At 47.2% G+C, this 17,611-nt stretch overlaps 1 protein-coding gene across 7 annotated transcripts in view; it reads right to left on the reverse strand.

Annotated features, from left to right (window-relative positions):
- GGNBP2 (gametogenetin binding protein 2) overlaps nt 1-15,920 on the reverse strand; it is a 33,123-nt gene extending 17,203 nt beyond the window's left edge. For 4 of the 7 annotated variants that reach the window (XM_075904756.2, XM_075904755.2, XM_075904754.2 and 1 more), the window contains exons 1-4: nt 15,498-15,636; nt 14,356-14,489; nt 3,137-3,217; nt 694-947 (exon numbers count right to left, since the gene is read on the reverse strand). In XM_075904756.2, coding sequence (XP_075760871.1) covers nt 694-947; nt 3,137-3,217; nt 14,356-14,448 — 428 coding nt within the window. In that variant the 5' untranslated portion in view covers nt 14,449-14,489; nt 15,498-15,636. The other 3 variants (XM_075904750.2, XM_075904752.2, XM_075904753.2) reach the window with 3 other exon arrangements.
- Between the last annotated feature and the right edge of the window lie 1,691 nt (nt 15,921-17,611).

Raw genomic sequence — 17,611 nt, forward strand, 5'->3', positions numbered from 1 at the left:
CCGGACTTACATACCAGACGCCTATGAACTAGTCATCTGAGATACTAGCTAGTTTCAACTTTTATAGCTTAACAGATCACACAATTTCCTGTTCAGCTTTGCTTTAGAGCAGGGCTACTCAACACGTGGCCCACATGCGGCCCGCAGCCCGTTTGTTTGCGGCCTGCAGTGCAGTTTGGGTTTACATGGGACTCAGCACATGGCCTGTGGGTAGGATCCTTTGAACATGGCCTCCACTGGAAACGGACTTCATGATGGCAAGGCATGTCCCAGGTGGGGTGAGTATTGAAAGACACAAGCGGATGGGCTGGATGGAACAGACGGGTACAGGGTGTCGGTGTGTCTAGCCCCCCAGGGAGGAGGTGCCAGGAGCGCTGGGGCATTGTGGGAAGTGCTTTGTATTCATGCCTGTCAATTTACATATATATTTGCACGTATATCCAACCACGCTTAAGTTGCGGCCCTTGGCATATGCTTGAGTATCATTGTGGCCCCTGGGGCTTCCAAAGTTGAGTAGCCCGGCTTTAGAGTTAATTGACATCTGATCACAGTGCCAACACCACATTAGTAATTGCATCAAGAAAGTTAGGCAAACCATTTATATAGAAGTTAACTTATTTTTTCCATGCCTTTTTCTGAAAAAAATAACCTGACTGACTGTATTTTGACTTGCCACTAAGAAGTTTAACTTACCCATGCACATAAAATAGAGTATAAAGCTTCTTTGCATCAGTCATACAGCTTCGAGTTACAGAAAGGACTCCCTTTGGCCCTACTGTAAGGGGCTCAAGGGCTGGATTTCCAGACTCAACAAGCTGGGAAAACAAACGTTCCACACTACGACGACAGCCAACACATGGGACAAGCTGAGAAAGTGCACTCAAGACTTCACGCGATGTCACCATCATGGCAATATTTAGATCCTGCTGCTTAAGCATGCTATGTCGCTGAGAGAGAGAGAGAGAGAGAGAGAGAGAAGCAATGAATTAAGATTTTTTAAAAACTTGTTTATTACAGGATTCTATACTTCTAGAAAGTTTTCCTTTCAAAACATCTTAGTGAATACAATTTGCAACACCCAAAATTTTAGGCAAAACAGAAGAGAAAACCTGGAGTAACATGGGACTAGAACTGTGTTATTTATTGCCATAGAAGCAACTTCTGTAACCAACAACACTGTTTTAAGTCTTATGCCCCAGCTTTGGAAAAAACATGAGGCAATTCCCCCCCAGATCCCCTCCCCAAATCTTTTTGCCAAGAGATGTTGCTATTGCTAGGGAAAGAGAATGCGCATCTTTAGCTGGACTTTTTTTCCAAAGGGAAAGATCTATTCCATCCCTCCACCCAGTATTTTTTAGAGAGGAAAGAGGAGGAGAAAATCTGGATTGGCTAAAGTTGTGTCCAATTGTGGGCCTTTTGCCTCAGCCTGAGGCCTTCAAAACTACTTTAAACCAACAAGTTATAATTTATTACTTGACCTCCCAATATTTCCACTGAAAAAGAGTACATATTAGTTTTGAATCAACCAGAGAATACCTGTGATCTCGTGCTACCTGTTTTCTCTTATGGCGAAAGAGTTAAGATTTGAAGTCCTCCTATTCAGAATACAGGACACAACTAAGAACACTTTTTCTTGAAAGCTATATGCAAGTTCGTATTATAAAGCTAATAACTAAAATGAAGTGTCTACAATTTCTCGGAAACAATCTTTTTGTTTAATACGTCTCAGAGGGGTAGCCTTATTAGTTTCAGGAGCTGGAGCACCTGCATAAGATAAATGTGGTTCTTTTTCTTCTCACGCTGTATGGAAGACCCACACATCCAAGGAAAGGGAGATGACTATGTAGGGGAGACAGTGAAACTGACCATACAAAACCTGATATCGAAGCACAAGTTAGAGGGGGAGGGGGAGGCGGGAGAAAAGAGGGACGAATGAAGAGAAACACTTAAAAAATGGTACTAATCCTACATTGTTATTTGAACCAAAAGTGTCTCTTTGCTAAACGTATGTTTTAAACAGCGTGGTACTTCATCTTTGAAAAGAACAAAGTATAAATAAAGCAGCAATAATTGCATAACGTATCCAGTATCTTGATACTAGGGATGTGAAATACAATGTAATTAACTGGTTAAACATTAAATTTGACCAATTAACTGAGTAAATGGGGGTGGGTGGGCTGGAGCAGCCCCCATGCCACAGACAGCAACTGCTCCAGTCCAGCTGCTTCCAACCCCGTGTTGGGCTGCTGGCTCCAGAAGTGGCAGCGGCAAAATGGGGAGTAGGGATGTTAACAACTAGTCAACTAGTCGCTTCCCCACTGCTTGCTGCCTCTATCAGAAAGAGGCATCAAGAGGGGCGGGGGGAGAGGAGAGAAGGGTGTGACTTCAAAGCAGCAGTGCCTCATGGAGCCTGGGGCCAGGCCCTGGACTCAACATAGTGCGGCTGCTTTGAAACGCCACATGCAGCCTGTGGCCAACTGCGGACTCCAGCTGACCCTGGGCTCCATGTGGCACTGCCGCTTTGAAACTCCGTGGGGAGCAGCATGGGGCCAGTGGGAGACTGCTTGGGTCCCCTGCTGACCCCGTGCTCCCTGCAGTGCTTTCGCTTTTGAAGTGTAGCAACAGCCCTGGGGCTGTTGCTACACTTCTAGGAGGAGGCACCCTTCCCTTATCAACTAATCAATGCAAATTGCATTGACTATTAAATTTAGATTAATGGGCTACTTGAACATCCTTAATGGGGAGACCTGCTGGCTTATGGGCTGGGAGTCAGTAGCATCGCATGGGACTGGAAGCAGCAGCCCCCCGCCGCTGGTGCTGCCGCTTCTGCATGAGGCTACTGTCTACTTTCTCCCAGACCATGTGGGCTAGACACCCTGCAGAGCTGGAGCAGCCCTTCATGGGCATCAGGTTCTCTCAGGTAACGGTTAAATGTTACCCAGTAAGCATCAGCCTACCAGGCAATTGATTAAACGGTTACTGGTTCACATCCCTATGTTCACCAGTGCCTAAGAGGCATTTTACTATACATCAAGTCAGCAAACCATTTCTTCAAAGGTTTATCAGTCACCATAAGTAGATAAAAAAAACTGGCACATCGATTTTTTAAGCTGGCAAACTTAAGGATTTGACTTACCTGAATGAACTGCTTTAACTGTGCACCATTATTCTGATATCCATCGAGGTTTAGCACATTATCGGGAAATTCCATCACCATCTAAAACAACAAACAACAACAACAAAAGACCTCTCAGAGCGTAGTCCAGATGTCACTTTATTCTACTTCCTTTATTAAAAAAATGCACGTTCAGCTGTCTATTGAATCCTCATTCTTTTCATATTACAACACTGGAAGCTTTAAACATAAGAGTACTCTATACAGTAGTATCAGAATGGTCAACTTTTTCTTGCTGTTCTAGAAGACACTTTGGCTACGTCTAAACTATACTCCTCTGTCGGCAGAGGGATGTAAATTAGACTTATCGAAAGTGCAAATGAAGCCGGGATTTAAATATCCCATGCTTCATTTGCATAATGGCAGCTGCCGCTTTTTCCCCGAAATGGGTTTGGGGGGGGGGGGGGGGGGGAGATAAATAAAATGGCAATTTAGACAGGGCATTCCCTCAGGAGTACAGGAACTTTCAAAACAGGGCATTTCTGTAGAAAATGCCCCGTCTAAACTGACTTTTTTTTCCCCCTGAAAAGCCCCTTTTTTGAAAAAAGTGGCAGCTGCCATTATGCAAATGAAACACGGGATATTTAAATCCCAGCTTCATTTGCACTTTCGATACGTCTAATTTACATCCCTCTGCTGACAGTGGGTTGTCGTTTAGACGTAGCCTTTAGAACATGCATTTTTCTAAAACATTTATTTGGAAAGTAGCAACAATCGTTAGACAGCAATGTTTATAGTACTAATATGATCTGCAATACTTGAAGCAAAGCTTCAGTTTAAAAAACACAAACACACACCCAACACATTACTCAAGGAAATAGGATATCCCAAGACCCCATGGTTCAACTACAGAAAAAGAATTATGGAAGCACATGTATGGCAGTTTAATCACATCACGGTCTATTCTCACAACTTATCATTTTTAATTTGACAAGATAATCCAAAGGCACTGTACAGCTCTTTGGGTAACTGTAGTTGCAATTCTCAAGCAGTGCTAAGCAAGATGTGAAACTCAGATGGCTATGTGGTAACTGGAATATTAATCTCATACTATTTCTTGCTTAATTATTTACCATGCAGCATGGAACCCGAAAGATTAAGGTGATGTGGTATTCACTTATGGTGCCATTGCTAACAAAGAACTAAACACCATTTTTAAATAATGAAATGCATTAAGATCTATTTTGCACCCAAAAACTCAGTAAACAGGAAAATATTTTGCTAAGTAAAAGTTCCCTCAATCTAGTTAGTATTTTAAATTTCAGTATATCACATCATGGTTTGGGAGTTTCAATAGGCAATTGTTCTACCATTTTAATAAGGATGCACAAATAGTCTAGAATAAAAAAAAATCATTTTACCAGTTGCAGAACAAAAGTCTCTTCCATTAGAATTCAAATTGCTATTCCCTACCTTCATTCCAGTCAACAAAACACAGAATAAGACATCTTCATAGGTACAATTAATACCAAGATATTCCACAGTTCCTCCAATATGTACCACAGAAAGCAGAAATGTAGAAAACTAATCTGTTAATCTTTTGCAAGCAGTCCAAGTTAGTGTATTTTTAAATACTATTTACTTAAACATAACATACTACAATTCCGCTCTTACTCTAGTAGCTTACCAAATCACTAAGTTTCTTCCTCTTACTACTTGTGGGCTTTACATTTCATTAAACAACTTTGCAAAGAGAATGAGAATCTCCACACATCAACCCAGCTAACTAACTACTGAAAGGACTGAAGACCTGAAGATGCAACTGGCTTGAGGTGTGTAGAACCTTGAGTCTGCACAGAGCCCCACTAAATTAAGTAAGTATCAGTCTGCACAGATTTCTTTATGGAACCAGGGCCCACATCAGTTCAAATTCAATCCCAAATGCAGATTTGATTTAAAGCAAGGATGTTTACATCCAACCAAAGTAAGGTTTTAAACAAGAAACCTGCTTCAGTGTTTGTATCTGAAACTGCAGCATGGAGAGGCAAAGAAAGACTGACACAGGAAAAAAAAGTGAAGTTTGCTTAACTGATTTTTATTTACCAACATAAAAATGCAGAGAAGTCAAATTTATTCTTAAAATTCAGTTTCAGGAAGCTTTGCAATTGTAACTTTACAAATTGTAATTTAACTGAAATCTGTTGTTACAGTCCCTTTAAATTGAACTATTTGCTGATATAACATGTCAACTCTACAAATGAAGCAATTTGCTTCCATTTTCCTTTTTGCCAATTTTTTCCTCTTCTCTTTAATTGGCTGGAGGTGAGGGGAGCATTCTTAATTTCTCATTCAACTTCTGCTTCCACCACAAACACTAACACCAACTCAAGAGCACTGATGTATCTCCCTTTAGGGTGAGCCTATACTACCCTTTCTGCTGGAAAGTGGTTGCTAAAAGGATAATATCTATTCTCCTTACCTAGAAAGCAAGGCTTAGAAAACACCTTTGTTCCATTCCAATATGTGCCAGCATTAACATGCTAATGGTTTGTTCTATTCTTTGTGCGATCATTTTTCTACTTTGTGCCATTTATGGTTTCTACTCTTTTTGCACCCTCTTGTGAACAGCAGTATGTCCATTTTTGGTGCAGGATTCTGGATTTCCAACATTTACTATGTCCGTACAGTGCCTGGCACAATGGCGGAGGCCTGTATGTGCTACTAGAATATAAAAAATTGTTGCCTTAGATCAGGGCTACTCAACATTGTGGCCTGTGGCACCTTGAGCTGCTTCCCAGGCCGCTGTCTGCCTCATCACTGGGGCTCCAAGTGGCAGCACCGAGCCGCAAGGCTTTGAGCCAGGCTGCGTGAGCAGGAGCTGCCAGCCAGTGGGAAGGTGGAGCAGGAGGCAAAAGGTTGCAGTAGAGCACACCTGCTGCATCTGTCCCAGCAGCAGCGCATCCCCACAAGTGGAGCTGCACAGCGCAGCACTGAGACAGTCCGCATCGGCACATGCATGGGAGCTGCTGGGGGGGTGGGGGGGGGCTGCAGCAAAAGGCAGCGGCAGAGCATGCTTGCTGCATCTGCCACAGCGGCAACACCTGACAGCAGCAGCGCCTCCCCGTGAGCAGAGCTGCACAGCGTGGCACTGAGACAGGTTGCATCGGTGAATGCACAGGAGCTGCTGGCCAGCCGGGGGCAGCAAGAGGCAGCAGGGGAACCGGGCAGTGAGAGACATGGCGAGGCGGCAGCAAGGCTGGGGTGAGAAAGGTCTGTGCTAGGCTTGGGTAGGGTTACCATACGTCCGGTTTTTCCTGGACATCGCCTTGTTTTCACATGTTAAATCACCGTCCAGCCAGGTTTTTAGAAGGCAAAAAATGTCTGGGATTTTTTGCCCTCCAAAGGGGGATCAGGGAGGGGGTGGCGGCACATGCTTTCAATGGACCATTCAAGAATGCTCTACACACAGGCCCCAGCACCAAGAGGGAAAAGCGCATGGTTCTGGTGAGACCCAGGACGTTACCCTTCATCCTGCTAGAATTTATGTCCCCGGCTCTGTGAGAGGAAAAGGGCATTTAGTTAGAGCAGGGAGGCTGGGGGTGCTCTGACTCTGGGGGAGGGGGAAGGGCATTGGGTTGGAGCGGGGGTTGGGGAGGTACCTGGCTCGGTGAGGGGCATTGGATTGGAATGGAAGGGCTGGAGAGTGCCCAGTTCTGGGGGAGGGCAGAGGCACTGGGTTAGAGCTGGGAACTGGGCGTTAAAGCTTCTGGCTTCTTTCCTTTCTTGTAGGTGGGTCTGTTGGTTAGATTTGGGGGTCCAGTCTCTGCTCTGTGAGGACTATGGGAGTTGGTGTTTGGTGGGGCAAGCAGGGGAAAGGAAGGGATTCTGGAAAGCAGGATTCCTTTTCTAGTCATGCCACTTCTCCTCTCAGTGCCTTTAACTTCACATTGATTGTACTTATATTTCAGTAAATATTGTATTGGCAGTTTTTGTTTGTTTTGTTAAAATTCTGAAGACAAAACAAAAAAGTAGTCAATATATCAATATAATGGTCTTCTGTTGATGTGTGTTTTAGTAGTTAAATTGCTAACCTTAAATGAGTTAAATTGCTCATTAAAAATGCTGTCATATGGGTGGAAATCGAGTAAATATTGCGTTTTATTAATATCAGCAGAACTGACTTAAATGGGGCCTGCGTGCTGTGTAGTCTTGTCTTAATCTTTGTATTCATGCCAGTCAGTGTAAAAGAAGCTATTTACATATATTACACTTACGTTGCGGCCCTCGGCATGTGCTGTATCGTGGCCCCTGGGGCTTCCAAAGTTGAGTAGCCCTGCCTTAAATCCTATATCCTTTGTACATTAATACCACATATGACATTCTACCTTGATGCACATAGCAATCCACACCAGCAGCCTGAAATTGACAATCTTTGTCTGTGCTAACATCTCACTCCAACTGGAAATATGCTATGTACCAGAGTACCAGCATGATCTGCTGCTATGAGTGAAGAAAGAAATTACTTATTGGCCTGTCTTCATAGACAAAAGCAGCGGCGGCTGACTGATCTCTCAAAGATCAGATCTGTTCAGGCAGCTTATGGATGACATTCTATGGACAGGAGCCACAGCAGTGACAGTCAATTCCTGAGGTAATGAAATAGAAGACCAGGTGCCCCACAATACCAAATCAAATCAACCTTTACCAGAAATCATAGAGTAAGTTATTTTCATAAATTGAAAATGTAAAACATTTTAAACTTTTCAGCAATTTCTACCTGAGAGAACTGGTCACTTAAGTTAGCGCACTAGCTTTTAAAGAGGCAAAATGATACTGCATCTATTAGGAATGTGAAAGGTTAACCGGTAAGCATCATCCTTAATGGGTGATGCTGACTGGTTCTGGTCACCTGGTGGGAGCTGCAGCAGCTACCTGCCCACCGTGGGCAGGGGGAAACTCCAGACCCACAGGGCCAGTCACGAACAGAGGTTGCACTGACGTCCCAAGCAGCCTCTATCCATCATGGGCCCAGGCCCCCCACCTGCAGGGACTGCTCCAGGCCCCCCACCTGCACCCCTTTTAATCAGTTAAATAATATGTTTAACCAGTCAACCAATTCAAGGGGATTTTACATCCCTAGCATCTATGCAGGTTCTATGCCATTTTATCATCATTCCAAAATGATGCAGTAAGTTTCACCACATTTTACTTCAAATATTTTTACTTCAAACATATTTCCCTTCTGTCACTTCACTGCTTTGTTTCTAAATTTCAGGTAGAGTTTAAGCCTGCATAATATCTTACAAAGATGCAGATATTCTTTATCACCTACATTAAGAAATTTTAGATGGGTTATTTAAAGGCTGTTAATTTGATATAAATGGATTTTTTTCATTAAAACACTACAACTAAGCTTTCCAGACAACTGAGGAACATGCACTCTTTTTATTCCGTATTTGAGAATTAATTATAGATGCCTGAGACCTAAGGGGCACCACTGTCTCCCATCCCAGAGATCATCCAACTGCTATTCCCATAACTGTTAAAGAAGAGCTTCCAGAATATGTAGATTTTTTTTTTTGGTAACTCAATAACAGAAAGAGAATTAGACCCACTGTAATCATTTTCATTACAGAGAAACATTACTCTTACACAAATACCTTTCAGCCATAGGGTTCAAAAAATAATTTACTGCTATATAAAAAAAAAAATCTTTTCAATCAAACACTCTCCTGCTTGGAGCATCTTGGTAGCCTACCTCTTGTTTAAAAGCACAATGACAGTCTGATGGCAATAAACACCACTAACAGAAAGCAAAAAATATTTCAGCCCACTGAAATAAGGGATTTTAGATAAGGACTTCCCTGGGAAGTATGTATCTTGCTCTGGTCATTGTACTTTAAAAAGAGACACACACAAGAAACAGAAGACATCTAAAGTCTTGCCTACACTTTCAAGTTGTCACCAAAAAACCCTTTTTGGCAACCAAACCCGGAGAGCATCCACACTGCAATATGACAAGTGTCATAGCAAATGCCCAGTTTTGGAGATAAAAAACTTTCATTCCGCATAAGACTTTTGTTTCTCCCCATCCCTTTATTGTTGACAATTTTGCAACAAGTACTACAGTAGGCTTTTTGTCAAGTTTATTGACCTCCAACATGTTTAGCCATTCTGGCCAGCGCTTTGAACTCTGCTGCTCTCAGCCAAGTAAACAGGTAAATATATGCAGCCCTTCTACCCGCAAACTAGGGATATTAAATTGCAGTTAATCAACTAATCGAGTAGTTGATGGAATTTCCATTGACTACTTGATTAGTTGATAAGGGAGGGGGTGCTCACGACCCCATTGTGGCTCTGCAGATTAAATGCAGTAGGAGCCAGACGCATGCAACAGCCCAGCTCCTACTATATTTACATTACTCCCTTACATTCCTACTGCAAATCTCAGGAACTTTAAAAATCCATTTCCTTGTGTCTGGCTAATTGTGTAGTGGTCATCGTGGAAACTTCTCAGGGAAACAGGGATGGCTATTGCTCAAAACACTTTCCTGCACGGAGCATCTCAAGAGCTTTTGGATCTTATCAATGTGTAGGGTGAAGAATTGGTGCAATCACAGCTGCAAGTGACTTGTAGGAAATGGGACACATACAGTCACATTTCTCAAGTGCGGTGTGAGAAGAGGTATGAGCTAGACACCCTACAAATGAAGAGCCAAGATAAAGGAACTCCGGCAAGCAAGAGAGAAGGAGGTGGTGGCAGACAGACAATCTGATGCTGCACCCACAACAAGACATTTGTATAAAAAACTGGGTGCGTCCACATCCAAGAAGCATTTGGATACTTCCTATAGCACAGATTAAGAAATAGGATTTAACCCTAAAACGGAAGTTACTGATGAAGAGACGGAAGGGGACAAGTAGGTGGGACTCAATCTGGTGACAACCTGTGAGCCGGTCAATGAGGAATTGTTCTCTAGTCCCAATGTTTGAGAGGACCCACCAACTGGACATGGAGCATAAAGCAAGGGAAGAGATGCAGGGTCATTTGCTGAGGGGAGAGAAGCGGTGGGGGCAGTGGCTATGCAGGGCAGTAAGTCACTGTGTATTGCAGCAGGATGGGGGTTGGGTGGGCCAGGCCACAGCTGTCTGGAAGAGCAACTTGTGAAGGAGTGGGGAAGGGTTTGGGGTGCAGGACAAACAGAGGCTGCATTTCTATAAGCTAGCTAAGCCCTGCCTCGGTCTCTGCCTGATGTACCTAGTTTTCCTCTCAGAGATTCTATGGCAGAGCTGCCATTCCCCCATAGCCGTGTTACAACACTCTCCCAAACCATTCCTTATATATACTGTGCTGCCAGAACCAAGGCCGCACAGAGTTTGGCTGCATAAGGAGCAGGGCACTCTCTGCCCATATGCAGAAGCTAACCTGGGGTTTGTCTATTAACCTTCAGCAGGGATATGTCAGCCAGAATAATCTCCTACTTTACCCCCACCTTTAAAACTCACCATGATCAGGAGATCTGCGTTTGCCTCTAGGGTAACAAGAAGTGGCAAGTTTTGTTCAGAGATATGGATGCTAGTGAAAAGTTACAATCTTTATCATGAATAGTACAGTCACTCTATTGTTACTGTTACTTTTCCAGACCAGACCTTAAGAAGTCAGGCAAGTTCACCAGCAGACAGACTCCATCAACTAAGGAAAAAACCACAGAAGATGGGGGAGGATCTGGTCAAGGATGCGTTGAGTCATTCAACGCTTCAAACAGAGAAAAGGAAGCAAAGAAGAGTTACAGAGTCAGAAGCAAGATCACAAATCACTGAGCACTTCCTAAAGCTCATGGAAGATCAAAATGAGATGAAATGTCTGATCAAGATGCTGAGCACACGCAACCAAAGGCCTCACTTAAATGTACAACTCTATTCACAGCAACCCTCCTTCTACACCCACACACTCATTTTCACAATCAAGCAATGTTTTCTTCCCAAGCACACTTCACTCCCTTGAAAGCAGCTGTGTCTTTGACAGCTGGACATTAACACCATGGTGAGGTTTTCCACTAATCCTTACCACCGAGCCTTGTGACTGAAAGACATATGTGATGCAGGTTTCTATGAGTATATACTGTGTGACAAGACCCACACCACTCACTCAGCCCCTGTGGAAGCCTGAAATATCCCTTGAGTTTCATGGGAATGCCTCACTCAGGATTTGCATACAGATGTTAAGTAGCAGTTAATTACCTAATCGAGTAGTCAATGGAATTTCCATCCACTACTTACTTAGTTGATAAGGGGGGTGAACTTGCTACCTCCACTGCAGCTCTGCAGTTTAAATGTAGTAGGAGCCAGGCGAGCAGGCAGTCCAGCTCTTACTACATTTAAACTGCAGAGCCACAGCAGGATTAGCTCCTGGGAGTGGAGTGAGTTAGGACTAAGCAGTCTCAGCTCATGGCTCCGGGACCGCTGTGGCTCTGCCTCTCCTGCCCCTTCTGCTGCATTGCAGAGATGGTGCTTCGGGGAACTGGCTTTTAAACCAGCTCCCCTCAGCACCAGCTCCTGCTTCCCTCCCCTACTGCCTCCGATACAGACGCAGCAAAGGAGAGGAAGCAAGGGGGAAGGGAGCGAGTAGTCGAATAGTGCTTAAGCTTATCGGGTAGTCAACTACTCGAGTAGTCACTTATCCCACTGCTCATCTAGGGATGTAAGGCAAGGAAGCAACCCCAACACACAGAAATGTTAGTGCCCCTCAATTGTCAAAGTGGTTCCTCAGAGCCTCCTGGATACCAATAACCAGGGCTCGACAAACTGCGGAGAGAGCTACTCGCCAGCCCCGCACCACGCATGCATGCAGCGCCCGTGAATGGGGCGCATGGAGCTACCGGCTGAAACCTACTTGCCACAGGCGAGCAGAAACAACGGTTTGTCAAGCCCTGCCAATAACCATCCTATGGGATCTTCTGACAGCATGAATATGGGATCTTCTGACAGCTCTTTAAACTGTACGTCCAGGCACTGTATCGCATTGTTCCACCACCACCCACGTGATGTACTCGGAGGCAAGGTGGAGTGGTGCTACAATGAGAATGTGTGTGTTATTGAAGACCCCGCCACATTCTGGAAAGCCCATATCAGCAAAGCCAGGCATTATGTCATCCACATTTGCCAGTTACAATCCTACGCAGCAAAAAGGTCACGTTTAGATTATATGGCTCCGTTGACGGAGCCATGTAGATTTGTTCACTGGGCATAGGGAAATGAAGCGGCGATTTAAATAATCGCTGCTTCATTTAAATTTAAATGGCTGCTGTGCTGTGCCGATCAGCTGTTTGTCGGCACAGCGTTGTAGTCCGGATGCGCTGCAGTCAACATCGAAGCCCTTTGTTGATCGCCTCGGTAAACCTCATCCCACGAGGAATAACGGGGCGGTTGACAAAGGGTTTTGATGTCGACCGCGGAGCATCCAGACTACAGCACTGTGACGACAAACAGCTGATCAGCACAGTGCGGCAGCCATTTAAATTTAAATGAAGCAGCGATTATTTAAATTGCCGCTTCATTTCCCTTTGCCTACAACCCTAAACTACATGGCTCTGTCGATGGAGCCATATAGTCTAGACACACCCAACGTGATTTACTGCCCTGCACACTTGCATAAGTGCTGCCCCAACGATAGACTTCCGCACTCCAAACTGAACGGTAGCGATCTGGAGTTGCCAGCTTCCATAAAGCAATGGCAACAAGCTTCTCTACTGAAGTCTTCCTGGGAGAGAACTGAGGGATCCATGATTGCTCATAGCAGATGCTGGAGTCTGCAGCAAGGACTGCCATTCAAGTAGCGTACAAGTAAACCAGAAGCCTAGAGGTGGCTGATGGGATGTCTTTCACGTTCCCAAAATGCATAGCGTTACGTTGCTCCTTCCTACCGCGCTTAGCAACTGAAGGGGACGCCACATTGCTTTGCTCTTTGGGCGTGCTAACAATATGGCCAGGAAGTGTTCACATGGATGGTAGAAAAGCAGGTTCAGTTCTGGCAACTTAGGAAGTCCACATTTTTGTTGCCAAATCTTTCCAGTGTAGCCTCAGATAAGTAACAAATGCTAAGAAGCAGAAAGTGCCTTCCATATGAAGAGACTGAACTATTTACTTAGGAGGGGAGAATTGAAGTAGAAGTATACAAAACACCAAATAGCAAAAATGCAGCACATCAAGCACTCCTATTTATCATCTCATTATAAAAGCCAGGGTAATCACCATAAGAGAAAAATCAGGAATTTAACATAGAGAACTTTTTACACAATTAACATATATCTGGTGAAAGTGGATGATATATCAAGGCCAGCAAGTTAATATTTTACTCCCCCCCCCCCCCAAATTATCCCTATTTTTATCCAATCTATATTAAAGTATCATGCTTCACAGCTAAGCAAATACTAACCAGCTAGGGTAGGAAGACATTGCTCCTATAGGCACACTGTGCTAGGGTTTTTTATTATGGGATTTCTTCCACCTTCCATTGAAACACCCAAAATTAAAGTCAGAGAGAGCATGCCAAACCAGATCCGCCCCCCACCAAAGTTACATTTAGTTAGTTTGACTGCATTCACCAGATAGAAACCCCACACACACAAAACTATAAATTTTAAGAACTGGAATAATGCAGGGAGAGACAGTCCATCAAGCAATTGCAAGGAGAACTGTACAAAGGATAATGTTCTGATGCAGGACCAAAACAACATCAACATCTCTAAGCTATCTTGTTTAAAATTTAAATTTACCAACAATCCACATAATCTTCTCAATCATTTTAAAACGTGACTCATATTTGGCCAGCTTTGTTTGATACCCTAATTTCATGATTCACTAATTTATTAATCCTGTATTATTAAAAGATTGTTTTGTCTCACTTTAGGCTAGATTGAGATACATGCCTACTGCTTCTTGGAAACAGTACATACATGTGTCCCAAACAAGTCAAGTATTTTCTGATTTTGTCATTTATATTTTTCTAAAGCAGTCTGGAGGAAAAAACCATATTGACATATTAAACATAAGTCACTGAAAGTGTGATCAAATCCCAAAGATTATGGCATTGGGAGAGCTCAGTGGAGGAGTCTAAGAGGCATGTCTAAAGAGAAAGGCCTCGCCTAGGAATTGCAACATATTGTCTGTCTATGTGGTAACTGCTAGGTGCACAGCTAGATACATGGAGATTAGGTGTTACTGGTGCAGCAGAAACTCACTGTAAGGGTGTCATCTATGTAGAGGGGGATCTGCCTCTTTTCAAAGGGAAATTCCTCCTCCCCGTCTCTGCAAACTGCAACCAGCCGCGCCATCTCTGCTGCTGCTGCTGCTGCTGCTTCCTCCCAGCGTCAGCCTGCAAACAGCCAAGCCCCAGAGAAGTAAATAAGAGCTCTAGTTCTACAAAACACTTTCACCAGCAGGGGAATGAGTCTGCTTTATCAGCTCGCCTGATTCTACACGCCACATTTAAAATCGCAGATTTCCAGGGACCACTACCCAAGACACACTCTGCCCAACCCAGCCTACACCCCGTTTCTCAGGACGGGTCACTCTGTCTGGAGTCTGGAAGAAACTCAGATGGGTGAGACACGGGACGTCAGGTGTAAAGACTGGGAAATGCGACACAGCGAAGGGGGAGGGGAGAGCAGGAGGAGGGCGGGGTAAAATCTTGACCGTTTCTTGGGGTTTAACCCCATCCAGGGGGGCACTGTGGCAAAGCCTGGCAAGTCTGCCCATGAGCTCTGCCTAGGCCTCACTCCCTCTTCCTAGGGGCGCACTACGACTGGGGGAAGAACCACCCGCCCAGGCTGTCAACGGGCCTCCCTCAGCCCTCCAGTCGGGGGGAGGGGGAAGGATCCGCCCCTGCCTTGGCGGGGCTCGGCCCCTTCTCCGCACCGTGCAGCGGACCCCTTCCCCCTCCGTGCACGGGGTTCGGCGGCTTCCCCGGACAGCGGTTATATAAGGAGGCGGCTCCTCTCCGCTAAGCCCCGCTCCCGAGCCTGGACCGTCCCCCTCCACGCACCAGGCTCTTGGGCCCCAGCGCCGCCTCCTCCCTCCCTCCCGCAAGGCAGCGCAGCCCCCGCCCCGCCTCTGCGGGAAGGAGCGGGAAGGGGGGGGGGGTCCCCGAGCACGGAGCGGAGCCCCCGCCCGCGCCGCCGCCCCGGGCTCAGGAGCGCGCTGCCCCCGCAGGCCGGGAAGCGGAGGCTGCCGCGGCCTCTCAGGCCCAACCCCCCCGGCGCAGTCACTGCCCAGAGGGCAGCTCAGACCGGGTCCCCGAGAGGGGCGCGCCCCCCCCCCGCCAGGCCTAGCCCCTCCCACCGGCCCGCTCAGGCCGCCCCCGGAGAGGGGGGGGGGGGTTTACCGGCTCCTCCGCGCGTCCGCCACCTCAGGCGCTGTGACAAGCCAGCGGGCAGCCCGCGACAGCGTCTCCTCGGCGCCTCCCCCTCCCCGCAGGCGGCGGCCCCACCAGCCCGGCTCCGGCCCCGCCTACCTCTCGCGAGAGGCCGCGGCCCAACCGCTCCCCACCCGGCCCTGGGCCGCGCCCGCCTCCGCCTGAGGGGAGCGCCTGCCCCGTGGCGGCCCGCTCGCCTCCCCCTCCCGCGGGCGGCGAGTCCCGCCCCCTGCCCCCGCCGCACCTTGCCCTTCCGCCACCGCCTCCTGCTGGGCCACGGAGCCCCCCCCAGCCGGCTTCGGCGCTCGCGAGGGGAATGGGGAGCCTCGGCGGTGTCACAAATACCCGCGGGGCCCAGCGCCCGGCTCCTTCCGCCGCCTCGGGAAATAGTCCGCCCTCGGGAGTCGGGCCCCCACCCCAGCCCTCCCCCCGGCCCGAGCGGAAAGGGGGCGGGGGCAGCGCCTGCCGAACCGCCAGGTGGGATCCGTCCGCCCCTGCTTTGCCCCCCCCCCCCGAAGCGACGCGCGCCCCTCTGGCCAGGTAGGGGGGGCACCGCCCTCCCGGGAGGAGCCCCGCTGGGGTGGGGGTGGGGGAGGCCCCCCTCCTTTGGGGGCCCCCCCAGACGTGAGGCACCCAGCTGGGGGTACACACCCCTGGAGAGGGGCTTTAGGGAGTCTAGGGCTCTGGGGGGGGGGGATCGTGGCACAGGGCCCCTCCCAGACACCCCCTGGCTTGGAGGCTCTGTGGGCCGTGGTTCACTAGAATAACGATCTAGCCTGGCCACACTCATATGGGTCCTTTTCCCTGGCCCTAGCACTTATGCAGGTATAAGGGTGTCTACACTAGGGCATTTATTGGTATAGTTATGTCCCTCCAAAAAACCCACACCTTTAACCAACATAACTGTCCATAAAACTTCTCTGTGTAGACCTAGGCTCTGTCTACACTGGCACTTGAGAGCGCTGTAACTTCCTGGGTCGGGGTGTGAAAAAACACACACACCCCTGAGCACAGCAAATTGCAGCGCTGGAAAGCACCAGTGCAAACTGGGGCTCCCCTCATGGAAGTGGTTTACATAAGAGCCACTGGGAGAGCTCTTCCCCCAGCACGCCTGCCTTGGCCACACTTTCAGTAGACAAAGATCAGGTCTGAGGTTGTATCTTGGGGACAAAAGGAGGAGGTGTTCCATCATGTTAGTGGAGTCAGGTTGGTTTGACGTAGTTGAAAAAACTCTTAATACCAGCGAGGAAACAAGGTAAGATGTCTGAAGCTATGCTGTAGCCTAAATTTTGTCTTGAACAGTTTGTCATGTGTGATGGGCACACCATTTGCCATGTTTATATTAGATTTTTCTAGCATTTGACAAGGTCATGCCTCTAAGACCATGTTTCTTAAACCGTGTTCCAGTGGGAGGTGTGCCAGGGAGAAGAACAGAATTCAAAATGACCACTCTTAAAGGGGCAGGCAACTTTTTTTGGGGGGGGGGGGGGGGTCAATAACTTTCTCCTGGCCCTTTTTTTCCCTCTAACTTTCCCCCCAATCCTTTTCTCCTCCCCGACCTTTTCTTTTTGCTCAACAAAAAATCCTTGGGGTTCCTCATAAAAAACATTATTGTTTGGTGTTCCTCGGTCTTAAAATGTTTAAGAAACACTGCTCTAAGACCTAGCTGTAGAGGTACTGCGCTTACCACCACCCACCTACAGGGCTGCTTATGTGTTTCACCACATTATATAGGGCTTAGGGTTATGGTACAGTAAAACTCCAGTTGTCTGGCATCCAGTGGTCCGGCACTCCTGATAGTCCGGCACCACCTGGAACCCGGAAGTGCTCCAGGCAGCCGGACAACTGGAGCTGCGCTGCCCCGAGCTTCCCCAAGTCAGCCGCTGCTGAAACTGACCTGCAGCTGACTTGAGGAAGCTTGGGGCAGAGCAGCTCCAATTGTCCAGTGTCTGAAACTGACCAGCTGCTCTGCCCTGGGCTTCCCTGAGTCAGCCACTGGTTAGTTTCAGCAGCGGCTGACTTGGGGATGCCCAGGGCATAGCAGCTGGGGTGCTGCAGGGTTGGTCCTGCAGTGCCGCCCCCAT

Source organism: Pelodiscus sinensis, chromosome 21 (assembly GCF_052426305.1).
Source record: "Pelodiscus sinensis isolate ZL-2025 chromosome 21, ASM5242630v1, whole genome shotgun sequence".
Classification (NCBI taxonomy): Eukaryota; Metazoa; Chordata; order Testudines; family Trionychidae; genus Pelodiscus; species Pelodiscus sinensis.